The sequence below is a fragment of the Vicia villosa genome, linkage group LG1 (assembly GCF_029867415.1).
Source record: "Vicia villosa cultivar HV-30 ecotype Madison, WI linkage group LG1, Vvil1.0, whole genome shotgun sequence".
In the NCBI taxonomy this organism is placed as follows: Eukaryota; Viridiplantae; Streptophyta; class Magnoliopsida; order Fabales; family Fabaceae; genus Vicia; species Vicia villosa.
Genome location: NC_081180.1, coordinates 82360446 through 82381443, shown reverse-complemented (window position 1 = coordinate 82381443; position 20998 = coordinate 82360446). Strand labels below are relative to the sequence as shown.

At 37.9% G+C, this 20998-nt stretch overlaps 1 protein-coding gene across 1 annotated transcript; it reads left to right on the top strand.

Moving 5' to 3' along the window:
- Positions 1–18628: 18628 nt before the first annotated feature.
- LOC131647635 (uncharacterized) lies at positions 18629–19135 on the top strand. The gene has a single exon (XM_058917507.1). It carries the CDS (start codon positions 18629–18631, stop codon positions 19133–19135), a length of 507 nt encoding a protein of 168 aa, XP_058773490.1.
- Positions 19136–20998: the final 1863 nt, after the last annotated feature.

Here is a 20998-nt window from a genome sequence, read left to right as displayed (position 1 = left end):
TGAGTGCAAATATCTTATGTGACTCGAGATCTTTAAATTATTCTTCAAACATGTGACTTGACACGTTCTCACATTATTCACGACGAAGGAGTATTGGGTATAGCACATCACATGCTTGCCATCTGATCCCACCCTTTAACAACCAATTATCATCATGTTATTTATGGTTGGAGAGTTGATAGGCAAGTTTATTCGGCATAACAAAATTTATTCCAGTCCACTGTCCCTCAAGGACAAGTCCTTTAGGGACGAATAAATTAACGTAGGACATTCGGGTTCATAGTTGTCATACCCTAATTTTTCCATAGAGTCATTCATTCACCGAATTTTCATCATTAGTCGGTCATTCATGTATCAGGTTGACCAAAATTTAACATTATGTAAACGTTTGCATCATTTAAAGGTCAAAAATAACCTAAATTGCACTTCATGCATTTTTATTCATTTACACCGCCTTATGCATTGCGTGAAATTGATCAAAATTAGCAGGCGAAATCTTTTGAGTTTTGATCTTTACTTAACTGTTTTGTGAAACTACGATGTGCGTAGGTCGTGTTAGTGTGCTCGTTTTATTTTTCCACTCCGTTTGCGGTCTCTTTTTGAACATTTAAAGCATGTTTATCCGGGTATTTTTAGTTGTGATTTTGATCATTTCCTGTGTGTTTTACTGAACTTTGTTGCGCTTAGATCATGTTGATGTGTTCTTTTTTATATTTTGACTGTTCGCACGCTCAATTTTATTCGTCTTCAGTCTTTTTCGATTTTGCTTTTATTTGAAAAAAATTAAACAAAAGCATTTTTTCAGTGTCAATTTAATTTTAAGTTTAATTTTTATGTACTAATTAGATAAAACCAAGGGTAATTTAAACATTTTGAAGCCAAAAATTGAGACAAACCAAGCCATTTTGCATGAGACCACACTTTTACATACCATTCACGTTTTTTTTTCATAACTGGATAATAAGTTTCAAATTGAATTTTTCTTTACCCACCTCCCTATGAGGGTCACCCCCAGCGAAATACCAAAACTGCCCCTGCTTCGGAGATTCATCTCCGAAGTTATTTTTTTTTTTGAATTTTTTTTAACTTCGGAAATGCATCTCCGAAAACACCAAAAAAGTGGTGTTTTCGGAGATGCATCTCCGAAGTTAAAAAAATTTAAAAACGTGAATATTTTCGGAAGTTCATTTCCGAAAATATTCCTGCATATACAAATTTCAAGTTTCAAACCGTTTTTCGCAATCAATCTCCATCCATTTTCCTGCATATACAAATGGTTCTCAAAACCCTCTCCAAAACCCAATCAATCTCCATCCATTTTTCGCCCTAAAATCAAGTTTCAAACCGTTCATCATTCTTCGAAAGGCCCGATCGAGTTGGACGCGAAACTTCAAAGATCGGCGGACGACGTTATCAAAATGTTGACTCATCCCCACCTACCCGTGTTCAACAATATGTAACTTTAATTTTCAGTAATATTATCGTTGTAATCTTCACCCGATTAAATAAAGCGAATCGTTGTTGTTTTTCATTTTTCTTCTGTCCAGACATAAATTCGGAGGTTCATTTCCGAATTCCCTCAAGGGGGGTGCGTTCGGAGATGAACTTCCGAAAACACCACATTTTCTGAAAAGTAACTTTATTTCGGAGATGCATCTCCGAAATCAATATTTTATATTAAAAAAAACACGTTTTCGGAGATACATTTCCGAAAACACCTTTTTTTACAAAAAAAATACCTTTTCGGAAATGAACTTCCAAAACAAGGGGTAGTGTGGTAAATTCACCAGGGGTGGGCAAGAAGATTAGGAGGTGGGTGAAGAAATTTTCTTCAAATTTATCCAAATTTCTTAACAACCAAAATTCAAACACAATTTCTATTTCATTCAAATTTCAAACTCACATTACAATTACAATTTCACAAAAATCTCAATTTAACTCTCATCCTATCCTAACCTCACATTCAAATTAATTAAGGATGGAGAATTTTTTTTCACTTGGATCACTAACTTTCACATGGATCACTCTCCCAATTCAATTTAAACTAAACCAAATTCTAACAAAATTTCCCTCCTAATTCTACACTAAAACTCCCTCTCATTTCATTCAATCATAGCTTATAAAAAAGAGCTTTAATTAATGAATAAGCAGCAACAATCTCACTAAAATTCAGCCAAAACTCTGTTCAAAATTCATTCAAGCTTCCTCTAAGCACTATCACCTTCATCCATCACCTCACATGAATCATACTCCATAATCATCATCATCACCTACAATAATTCGAGTATCAAAAACCCTATAAATTTAAGAATTCAACAATCAAATCAATAGTAAATTCAAAAGAAAACAAAAGGAGGTAGAAGAGGAAGACATATTTAGTAGAGCAAGGAATCAATAACACTTACCTGGACATTGGCATCTTGCAAATACTCAAGAGTAGAGTTTACTGATGTGAGTGGGAAATAGCTTGTGGAGTTATTTTTGTTTGTTTATCGTATGTATAGTGGTTTAATGTTGTGATTCTGTAAATTTGGGTGGACAAACAGTGTTATTTTATTATTATGTTTCTGTTAAGTGGGGGTTGGATGTTATACTCTCTATGTTTTGAGTTATGTTGGTTATGGAGGCTCTTGCCATATTGGTTTTAATTTTAAATGAATTATTTTTACGAGACTTAATAATTTTGAAGCATGCTTATTTGATGAATTATGCTACGATGATACCCTAAGTGAAGGTGAGTACACGATGACAGATGTAATTGAATTTTTATTTGAAATGATAAGTGTTACAAAACAAATGTTGTTTGATGATGAATGACATCCTAAATGTGTATATGTGATTCATACTTGATTTATATAGGGATTTGGCGCGTAGGGAATTTTAGGTTGTTAGAATTATCATGTCGTTCAACTAATTCCCGTTTTGGTTATGGGGTTGTCGTGTTAACTATCATCTGATAATTGATCGACTTTACCTCTATCACCTTTTATGCAAGATAATACCCTAATAACTTTCAATATCATACTCCAAAGAGGCATTTTTGGGGTTCAACCGCATCCCGTGTTTTCTCACTTCCCCAAATATGGATTCCAGGTGGTTTGTCTGCTATTCTTAATCTTTATATTTAACGATCATATCATCCATGTAGACTTCCAACGTATACCCTATCTGGTTTCTAAAGACCTAGTTCATCATTCTTTGGTAAGTCGCTTTGACATTCTTAAGGTCAAATGGCATGACCTTGTAGAAAACATTTCTTCCCTCTGTCATGAATACCATCTTACTACGATCGAGAGTCCATTGATATTTGATTATACACAGAGTATGTGTTCATAAATTATTGGAGTTTGAATCCATATGAGATGGAGATAAGTTTGTCGATGTTGAGACGTGGGTAACAGTCTTATGGGCAAGCCATTCTTATATCTAAATGATCGATGCACATGCCACATTTCTTGTTTTTTACCTCAATGATACTACCTTATAGACCCATGTTGTGTATCTTATCTTGGCTATGAATCCAACCTTGAGGAGGTTGTTTGTGGCCTTCTTCGTGGCTTTGACATTTTCTGGTGATTATTTTCTCATGTGTTGAGCCTCATAAGTGACATCGCCTCTAAGGGCTAAGGTATGAATAAAATCTTATCTCATGAGACCTGCCATTTCCATTGCAAATCATGCAAACGAAACATGAATCATTTGCAAATACTCGGGCACGCCTCACATACTGGTTCGAGTAAATCAGCCCCTACCTTAATGGTTTTCATCTTAGATGGTGGTGATGTCTCTGATTATTTCGGGTCTCTCCACCTTCTATTTTTGGATTTGATGACATAAGTCTAGGGGCGGATCTTCCTTGGGACAGGGGGTGGCCATGGCCACCCCAAAGTTTTTATGATTTTTTAAAAAATAGGTATAATATATAATTTTTCCTATAAAATTTAAAATTTATAAATTTATAAAGCACCATGCTATCATAAATGCAAAATGGCCGAGTGGATATGTTGTATAACTACAATCTAAATGTCATGGGATCAAAACCTGCTAGCTAATGTCTAAACTGCATTTTTTTACTATTTCTTTAAATTTTATTGAGTCTTTTTACAATTTTTTAAAAATATTTGTCTATGTATTCCCAAACTTAATATTATATTAAGTATTAATAATTCTTTTTAAAAATTCTATCCAATTTTTTTATTAACAATAATGTCCATCCAATTCAATTTCTTAAAATTATTCTAAAATAAGTTTTGAATGTATTTTTTTTACACTCTCTCATTCATATTTTGTTTGGTTATTGATTTTCTTTCCTCCTCACATACAATCACGCATAGATTATTTGATTGTTATTTTTTTCACATAAAATGATTTCAATCAATTATCACTATACAAAATTATTAAACAAAGAGCATATAAAAATCGTAAATCTACAAAAATAAAGAACATAATAATATTGCTAGACACGTTGACAATAATTAGTTAATTTTTGAAGATGCATCAATAAATTTTATAGTATAATTTGACACACTTTTGCACAAGAGTTTAAAAAAAACAATTTATACATTTATTTTTGCTAGTAATTAACAAAAAATGTGAAAGCAAATAGAATGAATTTTTTGAGTAGAAATGAGATATCTCTACGCGCAATTGAACAGACTAATCTTTCGAGTCGGATCCCTCAAAAGAATTTAACGAGGTTGCATGTCCAGGACCAAGATCGAACCTTAAATTTTTAAATAATGCGGAAGAAATCTCTTACCATCTCATTCAAGTGCTATTGGGTAAATGAATAAACATTTTTAACATTATATTTTTTATTAGTTAATTTTTTTTTTAATATTTGGCCCCCTCAACAATTTCATCCTGGCTCCGCAAGAAATCTCTCCACAATTTTGCCCCCTCTAGAAATCTCTCTACAATTTGGTCTTCTAGAGTGTGGAATTTGAGTTTTAGATGAACAATTGAGGAAACCTCCCCTTAAGGTTGCCAATTAAGAATGCCAAAGTTACAATTTTAAATGAAGTCACATTCTGTAATAATTTTTTTTTATCCCGATTATTCTCATCTTGTAAATTGTTCAAAATGTTCCGTGTATCAAAGTTTTTTTCAAACAAATTGCATTTAAAATAAAGGCTTAAATGCACTTTTGGTCCTTGTAAGTTAGCGAGTTTTTGATTTTCGTCCCTGTAAAATTTTTTTTCTAGTTTGAGTCCCTATATCTTACTTTTTGCTTGAGGTTTAGTCCCTAAAGCCAAAATCCGCAGAAAAATCTGCAGGTTTCCTGCGGATTTTCCTGTGAATTTTCCTGCGGATTTTGATTTTAGGGACTAAAATGAGCGCGAAAGTGAAATATAGGGACTAAAACCCAAAAAAAAACTTATAGGGACGAAAATCAAAAACTCGCTAACTTACAGGGACCAAAAGTACATTTAAGCCTAAAATAAATATACAAAATATCATCGTCATATACAGTAGAAACTCTTTAAATTAATAATGTCAGGACCAGAGAAATTTATTAATTTAGAGAGTTATTAATTTATCGATAAATTAATAATTATTAATTTAAAGATTTTTAAAATAATTATACTATACATACCAAACAAAAAGGCAAATTAGTCCATGCCTATTAGAATTACGTTACAGCAACCTTGGAACTCAACGTAAATTAGTAAATATTGTGTTCATATGCTATTGGATGCAATAAGAAAAGTTAGAGATGAGCTACAAATAGACTTGAACTTTAAAGTAAAACAGACAACTATTGAATTATATTTCAATAGAGTGTAATATATTTTTTTCAGTTTCTATGAGTTATTAATTTATGATTTTCTTGGGATCGAAAATTATAAAGGGATCTCCCGAAAAATTATTATCTTATTATTTTATCGAGTTTTTCAATTTTTTACATTGGTCCAAGTCGGGACCGGACAAATTTATTATTTTAGAGAGTTTATTAATTTACCGAGTATTAATTTAAAGAGTTTCTACTGTAGTATACAATTATAATATTTTTATAAACTATCGATTTAACTTAAACCTATAATAACATGTTAATATTAAAAAATAATTATCATAAGTTTTTCTCTTCAATATATATAAAATATTTATCACAGTTAAATAATAATAAAATAATATATTTATTTATTTTATTGCAATTAATCTACATAAAAATTCTAAAAACTTACGCCATACCATTTTATTATTATAATTTTGTCTAATAATAATTTTTTCTATTAATAAAATCATACTATTTTCATAATTTTGCTTGAGTGTCAGTTAATTTAAATATTCTTTTAGATCACATATTTCAGCATTCAAAAACTAGTCTCAACACTTAAAAGTTAAAAGTTAAGCACACTTAAAGCAATTAAAAAGAGTATTTAAAAAAAAGTAATTGAATTTTCAATTGAGAAAAAATGCTATACATTGACAGTATAAAATAACTTTACACGGTTAACCAATCACGAGTGTTGTAACCTCAATAAATTCAATGAAGATGAGTCAAATAATAGGTTGTAAAATTATATGTATATTATAGCTTTTAATTATTTTTTATTATATTTTAGAAAACTTCTCTCATACGAACTTGTTCCAATACAATAAAACTTATAAGAATAAACAATTTAAATTAAATAAATGGTATTCCTTTGTATTTGCTCAAACAAAATTTTTATTTTAGGTTCTAATATATTTTGAATTTTATTTATTATTAATATTTTTTCTATTATATAAGAAACACACACACAAATACATTTTAAAATAATTTTTATATTTGAAAATTAATATAACATATATATTTTATTTTAAATTTGTTGTATTTATACTATAGTATTTTGGCTTAATTACAATTTTTTGTTCTCCATATTTACATAATTCACGAAATCGTTTCTCCTATTATAAATTTAAACTGTTTTGGTCTCTTCATTTTAAACTTAAACAGTTTTGTCCCCCTGTTTTAAATTTTAAACAGTTTTAATCTCCCTTTCATACTTTTACACTTAAAATTAACGATGTTTTCATTTATTTAAATAACAAATTATTTGTGAAACATTACAAATAATCGTATATAAACATATTGTTGTATTATAAACATATAAATATAAATTAAAAACAATAAAATGTCATCAATTTTTTTAAAAAAAAATATGATGTTGTACTTTAAACATACAAATATAAATTAAAAACAATAAAATGTCATCAATTTTCTTTAAAAAAATGTGAGAGGGGGGTTGAAATTGTTAGAATTTAAAATAAAGGGACTAAAACTGTTTGAATTTAAAGTAGAGACTAATATCGTGGATCAGGCAAAGCTGGATTGGAATACTAAAACTGTAATTTAACCTAATATTTATTATTTTTCTTTTATTAATATATTCTTATTTAATAAAATTTTCTCCTCTTAAGTATTCTATTATCATGATTAATAAGATTCAATAGCAAAAAATAATAATTTTATTAATGAAATCAACTTGGTTAATTATTTTAATTTTTTTTGTACAATTCAAATGTAATATTAAATTTAAAACACAAAGAACACATTTTACATCAATAACTATTAAAAATATATCAGTAATTTATATAAAAAAAGAATAAATTAGTAAAATTATCAACCTCTTTCATTAATTTATTATAATTTTTTAATACATTCAAAATAATTAATATAATAAATAATTTGAAATATGAAAAATAATTTAATATAATATACTCGGCCCTAAAGCAAGTCTTACTTTTAAATATAAGTCAATTTTTAAATATAAACTACATAATAAGAAACAATAACTCAAGATAATTCATCCTGAGATTTTGAATTTAACTCACGTTGATAATTTCGAAGAACTTATTAAACCTAATTCAATTAAATTTATATTAAAAAAAATATTTATTTTATTAAAAATAAATTTTATTTAAAAAATTATATGTTTAAATACCATTTTAAATAGAAAATAAAATTGAATTAATAAAAATTAAAAAATCATATTTAAAAGTTGTTATTAAACATGACTAGCGTATTGATCTGTCTAAACAATTTGTAAAATAACTAGTAATATTTTTATTATTAATAATATTTTTTCTCCTCTAACTTTAAAAAAAAAAAAACTCTCATAGAAACTTGTTCCATTAAAATAAAATTTACTGAAAAATATAATTTAAATTAAATAAATGATGATTTATTTATATCTATATAATGATAGCATCGAATACCAGATGCTTCGCCACTATAAGACTTCTGTTGACTTTTGCCTTTCTTCTTGTCGAACTTATCATCCTTTCGCAAGAATTTTTCTTTAACGGCCAAACCTTCACCAACAGTCGAAGATTTTTGCTCCTTTCGTTCGTTCAAGTCCTTAGAATACAAGGCTGATTGAACTTCTTCAAATGTCAGGGACTCCCTTCCATACAAGAGAGTTTCTTTGAAGTAAGCATGTGATCGAGGCAAAGAACACAATAGTAACAACGCTTGATCTTCATCATCGATCTTCACATCAATATTTTCAAGATCAAGAATCAGCTTGTTGAACATATCCAACTGCTCAGCTAACACTTTGTCTTCAATCATCTTGAATGAATACAAAGCTTGCTTCAGGTAGAGTCGATTTACCAGCGATTTGGTCATATACAAACTTTCAAGTTTCACCCGTAACCCTGATGCCGTCGTCTCCTTTGATACCTGTCTGAGAACCTTATCAACAAGGCTCAACAAAATTGCGCTATGTGCTTTCTCGATCATATTCGTCTTCTCTGCTACCGTCAATTCTGCATTCATGGCTGCCTCTCCCTTCAACGCTTCCAAGCAACCCTGCTGAACCAGTAGGACTTTCATCTTCAAGCGCCACAGACAGAAATCATTCACTCCGGTGAACTTTTCAATCTCATACTTTGTTGAAGGCATCTTCTTCACGCTCACCGCACCAATTTGTTGTGAATTCAATGCCAATAACAAAGTATAATGCAAGGAAAGGATAAAGAACAAAGAAGAAGAAGAACACAAGAATTGGTTATAACTGCTATTCTTTTAATTTCTCTTAGAAAACAAGATTACAAGTTTACAAGAATAACAAATAACCTCTCTCACCCTAAATTAGAATTTGCTGTGTACAATGATGAGAGACTAGTATGCTATTTATAATAAAACCTAACATACTAACTAATAGGATTTTTCCAGAAGGCCCATTACACAAGCAAACTTAATAAACAAGCTAACTTAACAAATTAGGGTTTAAACACTTGTGAGATATTGGATCAAACTCTAGTATTGTCGAAGGGTAGCTTCTTGGTTCGACAGTTCGACAGGGTTAAGCATGACGTCGAAGGTTGCTCACATGCTGGTGTCGAAGTGCGCATGATGTAGTCGAAGATGGGTCGAGCATGCAGGTGTCGAAGATGCTAGGGTTGTTAGCATGTTAAATTAGGTTTTAGTGTTTAAACCCTAATTTGTTAAGTTAGCTTGTTTATTAAGTTGGCTTGTGTAATGGGCCTTGCTGAAAAAGCCCATTAGTTAGTATGTTAGGTTTTATTATAAATAGCATACTAGTCTCTCATCATTGCTAAGCTGCAAATCCTAATTTAGGGTGAGAGAGGTTATTTGTTATTCTTGTAAACTTGTAATCTTGTTCTAAGAGAAAGTGAAAGAATAGCAGTTATAACCAATTATTGTGTTCCTCTTCTTCCTTGTCCTTTATTCTTCCTTGTTTTATACTTTGTTCTTGGCATTGAATTCACAACAAATTGGTGCGGTGAGCGTGGAGAAGATGCCTTCAACAAAGTATGAGATTGAAAAGTTCACCGGAGTTAATGATTTCGGTCTGTGGCGCTTGAAGATGAAAGCCCTACTGGTTCAGCAGGGTTGTTTGGAAGCGTTGAAGGGAGAGGCAGCCATGAATGCAGAATTGACGGCAGCGGAGAAGACGAATATGATCGAGAAAGCACACAACGCAATTTTGTTGAGCCTTGGTGATAAGGTTCTCCGGCAGGTATCAAAGGAGACGACGGCATCAGGGTTATGGGTGAAACTTGAAAGTTTGTATATGACCAAATTGCTGGTAAATCGACTCTACCTGAAGCAAGCTTTGTATTCATTCAAGATGATTGAAGATAAAGTATTGGCTGAGCAGTTGGATATGTTCAACAAGCTGATTCTTGATCTTGAAAATATTGATGTGAAGATCGATGATGAAGATCAAGCGCTGTTACTATTGTGTTCTTTGCCTCGATCACATGCTCACTTCAAAGAAACTCTCTTGTATGGAAGGGAGTCCCTGGCGTTTGAAGAAGTTCAATCAGCCTTGTACTCTAAGGACTTGAATGAACGAAAGGAGCATAAACCTTCGACTGTTGGCGAAGGTTTGGCCGTTAAAGGAAAACTCTTGCGAAAGGATGGTAAGTTCGACAAGAAGAAAGGCAAAAGCCAGTCGAAGACTTACAGTGGTGAAGCATCTGGCATTCGATGCTACCATTGTAAGAAGGAGGGACACACAAGAAAGGTGTGCCCTGAACGCCTAAAATATCATGGAGGTAAGGATAATAGCAATGCTGCCATTGTTCAAGATGATTTCGAATCATCTGATGTTCTTGTGGTTTCAAGCAGTGACTTTAAGAAGGAGTGGATTATGGATTCAGGTTGCACTTGGCACATGACTCCAAACAAAGACCTGTTCGAGGAATTATGTGATCAAGATGGTGGATCAGTATTGCTGGGAAACAACAAGGCTTGCAAGATTGCAGGTGTTGGATCTGTGAGATTCAAGCTCCATGATGAGTCAATAAGGTTGTTGACTGAAGTCAGGTATGTTCCTGATTTGAAGAGAAATTTGATTTCTCTTGGTGAATTCGACAAGAAAGGATGTGTTTTCCAAGGAGAGAAAAGTATCCTAAGAGTCATGAAGGGTTCGAAGGAAGTCTTGAGAGGCGTGAAGAAACAAGGCTTGTATACCCTTGAGGTTGAAGTTGTAAGTGGTTCGACAAATGTTGCATCCACGAAACCTTTGTCGAAAAAAGAAATCTGGCACATGAGATTGGGCCATGTCAGTGAAAGGAGTCTGGTCGAATTAGGGAAACAAAATCTGCTTGGTGGAGACAAAGTCGAAAAGCTGAAGTTTTGTGAACCCTGTGTACTTGGAAAATCTTGCAGAGTGAAGTTCAACAAAGGCAAACAAAGAACACATGGATCCCTTGATTACATCCATGCTGGGGGCCTGCAAGGTGTGCATCACATTCAGGAGCAAGGTATTTTCTATCCATAGTAGATGATTATTCCAGAAAATTATGGGTATTCATCCAGAAGACTAAGGATGAAACCTTTGAGAATTTCAAAAGTTGGAAGACTCTGGTTGAAAATCAGACTGGCAGGAAGGTCAAGAGGTTGAGAACCGACAATGGCCTTGAATTTTGCAATGAGGCATTCGACAGTTTTTGTGCTGCCTCTGGTATTGCAAGGCACAGAACTACTGCAGGTACTCTACAGCAAAATGGTTTGGCTGAAAGATTTAATCGAACTATTTTGGAGAGAGTCAGATGCATGTTGACTAGTGCGGGGTTAAAGAAGGTGTTCTGGGCTGAGGCTGTTTCGACAGCAACATATCTGATAAACAGATGTCCTTCGACAGCGTTAGATATGAAGACACCTGAAGAAGTTTGGTCGGGACATCCACCAGATCTCGACAAACTGAGAGTATTTGGCTGCGTAGCCTATGCTCACATTAGGCAAGACAAGGTCGAACCTAGAGCTCTAAAATGCATGTTCATGGGATACCCTGAAGGAGTCAAAGCTTATAGGCTATGGTGCCTAGAGCCAAGTCAGACGAGGTGTATCACCAGTCGAGATGTAGTTTTCAATGAAGCTGAAATGGCTTTTAAGAAAACTGATGATGTTGGTCGAAGTACAGAAACATCTGACGAAGAGCTGGAACAGGTAGAGATTCCTGTTGAGGTGGAGCATGTTGATGCTGAATTGCATATCCCAGATGAAGTCGAAGAAGAAGCAGAAGATGCTGAAGTTGAGGAAACTGACGATGACTACCTATTGTCGAGAGATAGGTCGAGAAGAGTCATCAAGCCACCTCAGAGACTTGGATATGCAGATCTTATAGCTTATGCCTTAATCTCTGCAAGTGAGGTTCTAGACGAAGAACCTAGAGACTACAAGGAAGTTATGAGGAGTCGAAATAAGACTGAATGGCTGAAGGCCATGGATGATGAGATGAAATCTCTTCATGATAATCATACTTAGGAACTGATCAAGAAACCTGTTGGGGCAAGGTTAGTCAGTTGTAAATGGATTTTCAAAGTTAAGGAAGGAATTGAAGGAGTGACGTCGAAAAGATACAAGGCAAGGTTAGTTGCAAGGGGTTTCACTCAGAAAGAAGGTGTCGACTTCAATGATGTGTTTTCTCCTATTGTGAAACATAGGTCCATTCGAATGTTACTTGCCATGGTAGCACAGTTCGATCTTGAACTGGAACAGATGGATGTGAAGACTGCGTTCTTGTATGGTGATCTAGATGAAACGATCCTGATGAGGCAACCTGAAGGGTATGTCGAAAAGGGGAAGGAAGATTATGTGTGCAAGTTAAAGAGATCTTTGTATGGGCTGAAACAATCTCCTCGACAGTGGAATAGGAGATTCGACAAGTTCATGGCACGCATAAGTTTCATTAGAAGTCAGTTCGACCACTGCGTTTACTTCAGATTTCGACCTGGTAATTCATTTGTTATTTTGTTGCTTTATGTGGATGATATTCTCATAGCAAGCAACAATGTTGAAGATGTGACGAGGGTGAAGGCTGAACTCAATAAGGAGTTCGATATGAAGGATCTGGGAGCTGCTTCCAGAATTCTTGGAATTGACATTCGAAGAGATAGAAAGAAGTCTAAGTTATGTTTATCTTAAGAGGCATACCTACGGAAGATTCTTGAAAAGTTTGGTATGTCGAATTCGAAGCCAGTTGTGACTCCAACAAACCCTCAATTCAAGCTGAGTATTGATCAGTGTCCCAGTACTGATGTGGAAAGAGCCTATATGAATAACATCCCATATGCTAATATAGTAGGTTCTTTGATGTATGCTATGGTCTGTACTAGACCCGACATAGCATACGCAGTAAGTCTTGTAAGCAGGTACATGGCGAATCCTGGAAAGGCTCACTGGCAAGCATTGGAGTGGATTTTAAGGTACATAAATGGGTCTCTAAAAAGAGTCCTAATTTATGGTGGAGCCTTGGGTGAAGATGGTAACGCAGCAATTGGAGGATATGTCGACTCTGATTATGCAGGTTGTATGGATTCCAGAAAATCTATTTCTGGATATGTTTTCACTATGTTTGGTACAGCCATTAGTTGGAAAGCAACACTTCAGAAGGTTGTTGCTCTATCAACCACTGAAGCGGAGTATATTGCCTTAACTGAAGCTGTGAAAGAAGCATTATGGCTTGAAGGTTTTGCAAAGGAGCTGAAACTTCAAGGTCGGAGTATCACTGTTAAATGTGATAGTCAGAGTGCAATACACCTGTCGAAGAATTCAGCCTATCATGAGCGAACTAAGCACATTGATGTGAGGCTGCATTTCGTCAGAGGAGTAATTGAGCGTGGAGAAGTCCAAGTGCTGAAGGTTTCGACTGAAGACAATGCTGCTGATATGATCACCAAGACATTGCCGAGTTGCAAGTTTTTCCACTGTATGCAGTTGATAAAGTTGCATGAAGAAAGCTAGTTTGTTCCTTGACGTTGTAGAGTTAGGTCCAAGGTGGAGATTTGTGAGATATTGGATCGAACTCTAGTATTGTCGAAGGGTAGCTTCTTGGTTCGACAGTTCGACAGGGTTAAGCATGACGTCGAAGGTTGCTCACATGCTGGTGTCGAAGTGTGCATGCTGTAGTCGAAGATGGGTCGAGCATGCAGGTGTCGAAGATGCTAGGGTTGTTAGCATGTTAAATTAGGTTTTAGTGTTTAAACCCTAATTTGTTAAGTTAGCTTGTTTATTAAGTTGACTTGTGTAATGGGCCTTGCTGAAAAAGCCCATTAGTTAGTATGTTAGGTTTTATTATAAATAGCATACTAGTCTCTCATCATTGCTAAGCTGCAAATCCTAATTTAGGGTGAGAGAGGTTATTTGTTATTCTTGTAAACTTGTAATCTTGTTCTAAGAGAAAGTGAAAGAATAGCAGTTATAACCAATTATTGTGTTCCTCTTCTTCCTTGTCCTTTATTCTTCCTTGTTTTATACTTTGTTCTTGGCATTGAATTCACAACAACACTAAACCTAATTTAACATGCTAACAACCCTAGCATCTTCGACACAAGCATGTGAACAACCTTCGATTTCATGCTTAATCCTGTCGAACGAAGAAGCTACCCTTCGACCATACTAGAGTTCGATCCAATATCTCACAAAAAATAATAATTTTATTAATGAAATCAACTTGGTTAATTATTTTAATTTCTTTTGTACAATTCAAATGTAATATTAAATTTAAAACAAAAAGAACACATTTTACATCAATAACTATTAAAAATATATCAGTAATCTATAACTATATATAAAAGGGATAGGAGTATTTGGACTGACCTTTTTTTTTTCCTCCAAATTTACCCTTTAACTAATTCTATATTTACTAATATATCTATAACTATATATAAAAGGGATAGGAGTATTTGGACTGGCCTATTTTTTTTCCAAATTTACCTTTTAACTAATTCTATATTTACTAATATATTAAAAAAAACAATAACTAACCACAAACTAACGAACATGGAAAAAATCAATAACTACCTAAATGTATTCATTGTGTAACTGTTTTCTTATCTCTCATAGACATTCATTATCTTTCTGCATAGTAAATTTAATAGATGGACGATGGAGCATTTTCAATGTGAATCAGAGTAAACATAACCAGTTTTTTCTATTTTTAAAAATCTGGTAATCAACTTCTCTCTCATTTTTTTCAAATTAATATTTACATACTCTTTGTGGCTCAATTTTCATTCTTTCATATACATATTTAGATTCATCATATCTACATGTGGCCCAAATTTCATTTTGAAGGTGTTATGAGATGCTACGTAGTAACTGAATCCCCTGTCCAATACTCTTTTTCTAATTGATATATTTCTATTCTACACATTTTTATATTCAATTTAATTTTTATTCTGATTAATAAATTATTTTTAATTGTTAATTTATCTCCATTTTTTATTCTCGATGATGTTTAATTATACGTGAATTGGTTGCATACATTTACATGAATTTGTGGTTGTTTTTGTTTTTGGCTTTTTCATAGTATTGATTCTATGGTCAATTGAAAATATTAAAAAAAAAATTTAAAAATAGATTCACAGACAACTAATAAAAAAAATATAGATTTACATTAAAATGAAGAAGAAAGGTCAAGAAGACAAAGAAGGAATGTGGCTTTTGATTAAGAATATAGATTTATTTTATCTTCTTATGTTTAATTCATGAAAATTGTATTCAAAATGGAAGTGATTAAGAGGTTTATTTATTTATTATAATTTAATCAGCTTCGTTTTATTTTATCTTCTAATATTTAATTCATGAAAATTGTATTCAAAATGGAAGTATTGGTTATTTGGAATTATGAAAAAAATTGTCTGTACTTTAATTAATGGTGGTACTGATTGTTTCCTATATAAATTGTATTGGTGAGTTAGAGATTTCGTTTATCCTTCATTTGCCTTTTTAAAAAAGTAATTATTTTTGTTATGGTTTTCTTTAATTTCCTCTCTCTCTCACCCAGTCTCTCTTGATCTGTGTTGTAATGGATTAAACCGTAATTTTTTATATTAAATCAAGTGTTAATCATCACTGAACCAACTAACAAGAGACATAAATAAATAGAAAAAAGAGGAGCAAAGGAGTGCAAGTACGAGCTAAAGTGAGTAAGAAGTGAATACCTGACCCTCTAGTAAAAGAGGGTATTTATAGCCCCAAGCGCTGGGCCATGATCCCGCTGTTGGGTTGGATTTCCAAGCCCAACTAGGAGACTGCCAAGTTTCCTGAGCGGAAATATCGGAGGTGCGTGAGTGCCCTCTGTCCTGGTTAACCGCTCCGAAGTTTAAGGGAGATGCGGTCTTTTAGGGACCACGTGGACTCCGCATTATTCGGGGGGTTGGATGTGAAAGGACCTTCACGAGGAGCAGGGTCCTCGGCAGAAAGGATGTTCGCGGGGAGTAGGGTCCTCGGCAGAGAGGATGCTCGCGGGGAGCATCTCTACCGGGCGTCAGATGGTTCACGAGGAGGGTCAGGCCGAGCGTACCTGAGACGGGCATTCTAGACCCAAACGTGGGTCACAGAGGGAACTGCGCCTCTGAGGTTCATTGGGCCGAAACCATGTTGGGCCTATTCTTGGCTCAGTCCAGAACAGGAGCCCCCCAAGTCGGAGTTTCCTGGTCAAGGAGCTGCGACTTTGGTGATGCCCGGCCCTGGCAGGATGGATCCCCGTCAAGTGGATGTGCTCGGACGGACTGGTCTGTGGGTTGAAACGAAAGATCGCGCGTGTGTCGCACGCGCTGACGTGGCATAGGCAATGATTGCCTATGGTCTAGATGGCGGCGCTTGTCGGGGGGCGCGACGTTTCGCCTTCCGAGCGTTTTCCCTATAAAAAGGGGTGAGTCCCCATATTTAGGCGTTTTTTTCTCTCTGCTCGCGTGCTCGGCTTCAGGTAGACGATCCCCGGAATCAGTTGTTCGTCCCATCGTTCGTAGAAGCGGCCGTCGTTCGCCGAGGAGTTCATTCTAGCCTTCATTAATATGTCTTCAGGTATGCTTACGAATCTCCTCGTCGTTTTTATGTCTTTTTCGTAGGGTTTCGAGAGCTTGCGAATGCGTACTTTTGTTGTTCTCACCATCTACGTCGGCTGAGTTCTATGCGTAGTCGCTACTTTCTCCTCGGGTTATCTAAGCGATGCCCGGGGGTCAGTTTGTGGATCAGATGACGTTCATGGTTAGGTCCTCGTGGTTTTTTAGATCCGATTGCCGCAATCACGTTCCCTTTTTGTTAAGTTTTGGCGTGAGTCCTCGGCTGACGGACGTTTTTCCTCGATGGGGGTTTAGCCGGGGGCTCTCCTGCTCCTGCTCTACCCTTTCGCTTGCGTTGCGGTGGAAGGGTGGATTTGATGAACTGTCGAATTCATTTTTTCCTTCTGCATGCAGGTGAATCTGATTCGAGTGCCAGTTCGGGGTCTAGTTCGGAATCTGGCTCGTGGGCTAGCGGGTCGGAGGACACGACGGCGAGCAGCTCTGATGTTGAAATTGTCGAAGATCAAAATTCGCCCGCCGCAGCCGAGGAGGACCATGCAAATTCTCCCGGTTCGGACGCCGAGGGAGGGGTTTCTCTAATGCCGCTATTTAGTTATGAATGCACGGTCGACCTCGACTGGGTAGCCGACGAACCTATGTCGGTTGTTTCTCGATACACCGAATCCTTAAACGGAGCTTTTAGGGAGATTGAGGTCCGGGGAGATGGTGATGAATTGAATTACCAAATAGGCTGTCCGTCTCGAGATGAGCGCATATGTTCTCGGTTTGACGGGGACAGTTTTGCTATGTACGAGCATGTGTTCAAGGAGCTTGGTTTTCGCTTGCCGTTCTCCGGCTTCCAGACTTCTTTGTTGGCGTTTCTTGCTCTGGCGCCATCTCAATTGCATCCGAACGCCTTTGCTTTTATGCAGGCATTCGAAATTGTTTGCGACTACTTAGGTATTGGTGCTACGACCGCCTTGTTCGGCCGATGCTTCCGTGTCCAAAGACAGACGGCGGACGGGCGATATAGCTGGGTCTCCTTTAGGAATGCCGACAAAAAACTTTTCGGAATGTATACCGACTCGGTGAAAGGTTTTAAGGATCGGTACTTCCTTGTCCGTCCACGCAGCCCGGCAGCTTATTCCGCTGTGTCTGATATAGTGGAGGTGCGGGATGAGGCCGGCAACTTAGAGAGGGATGAGGACAGGCAGGTAGTGAAGGAATTCTGCACAGCGTTCCCGTTCTTTTGGTGGAGAGGCCACTTCTCGTCCCCCCCTAAAAATTATGCTTGGGAAGACGAAGATATGGACGAGCAGGATACGGCATCTTACTCGGTCCTCTGCAAGTATGTGGACGGTTTCACCATGTCTCAGTGGGTGACGAGGAAGGGAGATCCCGTCTTGGACGAGAATGGTGTGCCGAAGGTGGAGCCCCGGGCGATTAACACTAAGGCCCTGCTATCTTGTCGGACCCCCGAGGAGGCCCGTGCGCTGTTAGGTTGTATTTGGGCTATTTATTTTATTTTGTATCTTCTGTTTGGTGTTTTTGCTAACCTGTTTGCTTCTCTTTTTCAGATGCTATGCCGGAGAAGGATGACAAGCTCTTGAAGATGGTGACCCAGGATACGAAGAAGCTCCGGTAGAAGAAGGCTCGGGGAACTGGCGTTGGAGATAACTCGGGCTCGGCTGGTTCTCCCCGGGTAAACTTGGATGAGAGGTCCCCCAAGAAGGCTCGTCATGCTGAGACGGCCCGCGAGGAGCCGTCGAATCTGAGACCTGACCGTGCCTTCGTGTTGCCTCCTTGCTTCAAAGATGGAGGTTACTTTGAAAAGTTTCCTCTGGTAACTTCTCCGGATGAAGCCCGCCGGGTCGACGAGATGGATTCCCCGGCCCTCCTTAAGCAGCTGGCAAGTGATGGTGCTGCCGTGATGAGGGTTTTGGGAATGGCCCAAGTGCTGGCTAAGGGTGGTTCGGGTTCTGCCGAGGCTCTGAAGAAGGCGGAGTCGGCCAGGAAGCAGGCCGAGGATAAGGTGAAATCCATGGAGGCCGACCGTGAGAAGTTGAAAAAGAAAATTGATGCGGCTCTGAAGCAGAAAGATGGGGAGATCGCGGCGGAGAAGAAGAAGCTTGCTGACCTTCAACTGGAATGGGCACCCTCGGCTGACGAGTTCCCGGATGTGGCTGCGTTGAAGTCCAGGGTCGAGCTCGTCGAAAAGATAGATGGGCTGAAGATGAGCCTTGCCGAGATGGCTGAAGCTGGGTTCGACCGTGCAGTTCGTCAGCTGAAGTTTCTGAACCCTGGTTTGAAGGAGGATAACATTGGGCTTTCTTCGAAGATCGTGGACGGGGTTTTGGTGCCCGAATCTCCCGACGGCGACGAATAGTCAGTTTTTACTCTGGGCCTGCGTGCCTGTCTTTATCGGCCTGCGCCCCATTTACCGTATGTTGGGCTATGCCCAGATAATTTTTTGGGCCTGCGCGCCCGACATTTTGTTGTAATGTTTGGATATCGCCGGCCAATTTGGTCGGCAATTAATGCTTTACTTTTTCGCATTTATGTTTTGATCCCCCTGTGCGTGTTTTAGAATTTTTTATTGTTGCATGTTTTAGGGTCCGGGTTAAGTTTGCTCCGGGGAGGTATTCCAACACTTGGGAATATTTTGCTTTGGATTGTGCTCGGCCGAGGTTGATTGCCCGGGCGTGTGGTGTACGATCTGGATGCACAGAGCAGGTGTGCGCCATTAGCGAGCACGAGACCGTGGTCGGGGCCAAGTGCTCGCGGCGTGAACGGTCCCATCGCGATCTGGGGTTCTGCCGTGCAGGTACTGCCACGGAGGGTCTAGGTGTAGAATCCGCCGTGTGGTCGGTCTGCTCTTTGACAGGAAATTCCGACCGTTGCTGTCGTGGAGCACTCGCGTTCGTACCATGACGCGGGTCCATGCCCGGCTTCTGTTTGTGTTCGGTACGAGTAGCCGGGGAATGTTAGGTTGTGACTAACTGTAGTAGCGTCTGAGTTTTTCAGCGTTCCAAGGTCGAGCAAGTTTTTCGCCGAGAAGGTTCTCGAGGTAATAGGCGCCATTCTCGGTTTTATCGTAAACTCTATATGGGCCTTCCCAGTTTGGGGCTAGCTTGCCCTCGCGCGAGTCTTTCATATTTCTGCGGAGCACTAGGGCGCCGACTTCGAATTCTCGTTTGATAACTTTGGCGTTATGGCGTAGAGCTATTTGTTGTTTCAATTTAGCTTCTCGGAGGAACGACCCTGCTCGGATCTCCTCAACCATGTCAAGTTCTTCCCTCATAGCCTCGTCGTTGAGTTCTTCCTCGAGAGGTGATTCGGTTCACCGAGAAGGTTCTCGGATTTCCACGGGGATCACGGCTTCGGTGCCGTAGGTTAGCCTAAATGGGGTTTCACCCGTGCTAGAATGGGGCGTCGTCCTATATGCCCAGAGCACACTGTGTAGTTCTTCGACCCAAGCTTTCTTAGCTTCGCCGAGTCTCCTTTTCAATCCTCGGAGGATGACCCGGTTGGCCGCTTCCGCTTGCCCGTTTGTTTGGGGGTGTTCGACCGAGGTGAAGTGCTGTTTCGTGCCGAGCTTGGCCACAAACTCTTGAAACTTTCTATCAGTGAATTGTGTGCCATTGTCGGTTATAATTGCCTGTGGTACCCCGAACCGAGCGAGTATGTTTCGTTTGTAAAAACGGAGCACGTTTTGGGAGGTGATCTTAGCGAGCGCTTCGGCTTCTATCCATTTAGTGAAGTAGTCTACGGCGACCACCAGATACTTGTTTTGATATGATCCGACTGGGAATGGTCCGAGGAGGTCCATTCCCCAGGTCGAGAAGGGCCAGGGTGATGACAGAGACTTAAGTTCGTTTGGGGGAGCTAAATGCATGTCAGCATGACGCTGACACTTATCGCATTTTTGGACGTGCTCCTTGGCGTCTTGCTGCATGGTCGGCCAGTAGTACCCGGCCCTCAGGGCCTTTCTCGCCAGTGATCGGCCGCCGAGGTGTTGGCCGCTGATTCCCTCGTGAAGCTCTTGAAGTATCTCGAGGGCTTGCGAGGCGTCAACGCACTTGAGGAGGGGAATGGAGAAACCTCGTCGGTATAGTTTGTTCTCGACGATAGTGTACGAGCAGGCTCGTCTTTTGATCGCAGAAGCTTCTTTCGTGTCGGTCAGAAGTTCGTCCTTCGTGAGGAAGTTGTATACCGGGGTCATCCAGCAGTGGTCGTCGCCTATGGCGAA

Coding starts and splice junctions, on each gene's coding strand:
- LOC131647635 (XM_058917507.1), top strand. CDS start 18,629: ATGGATTCCCCGGCCCTCCTTAAGCAGCTGGCAAGTGATGGTGCTGCC.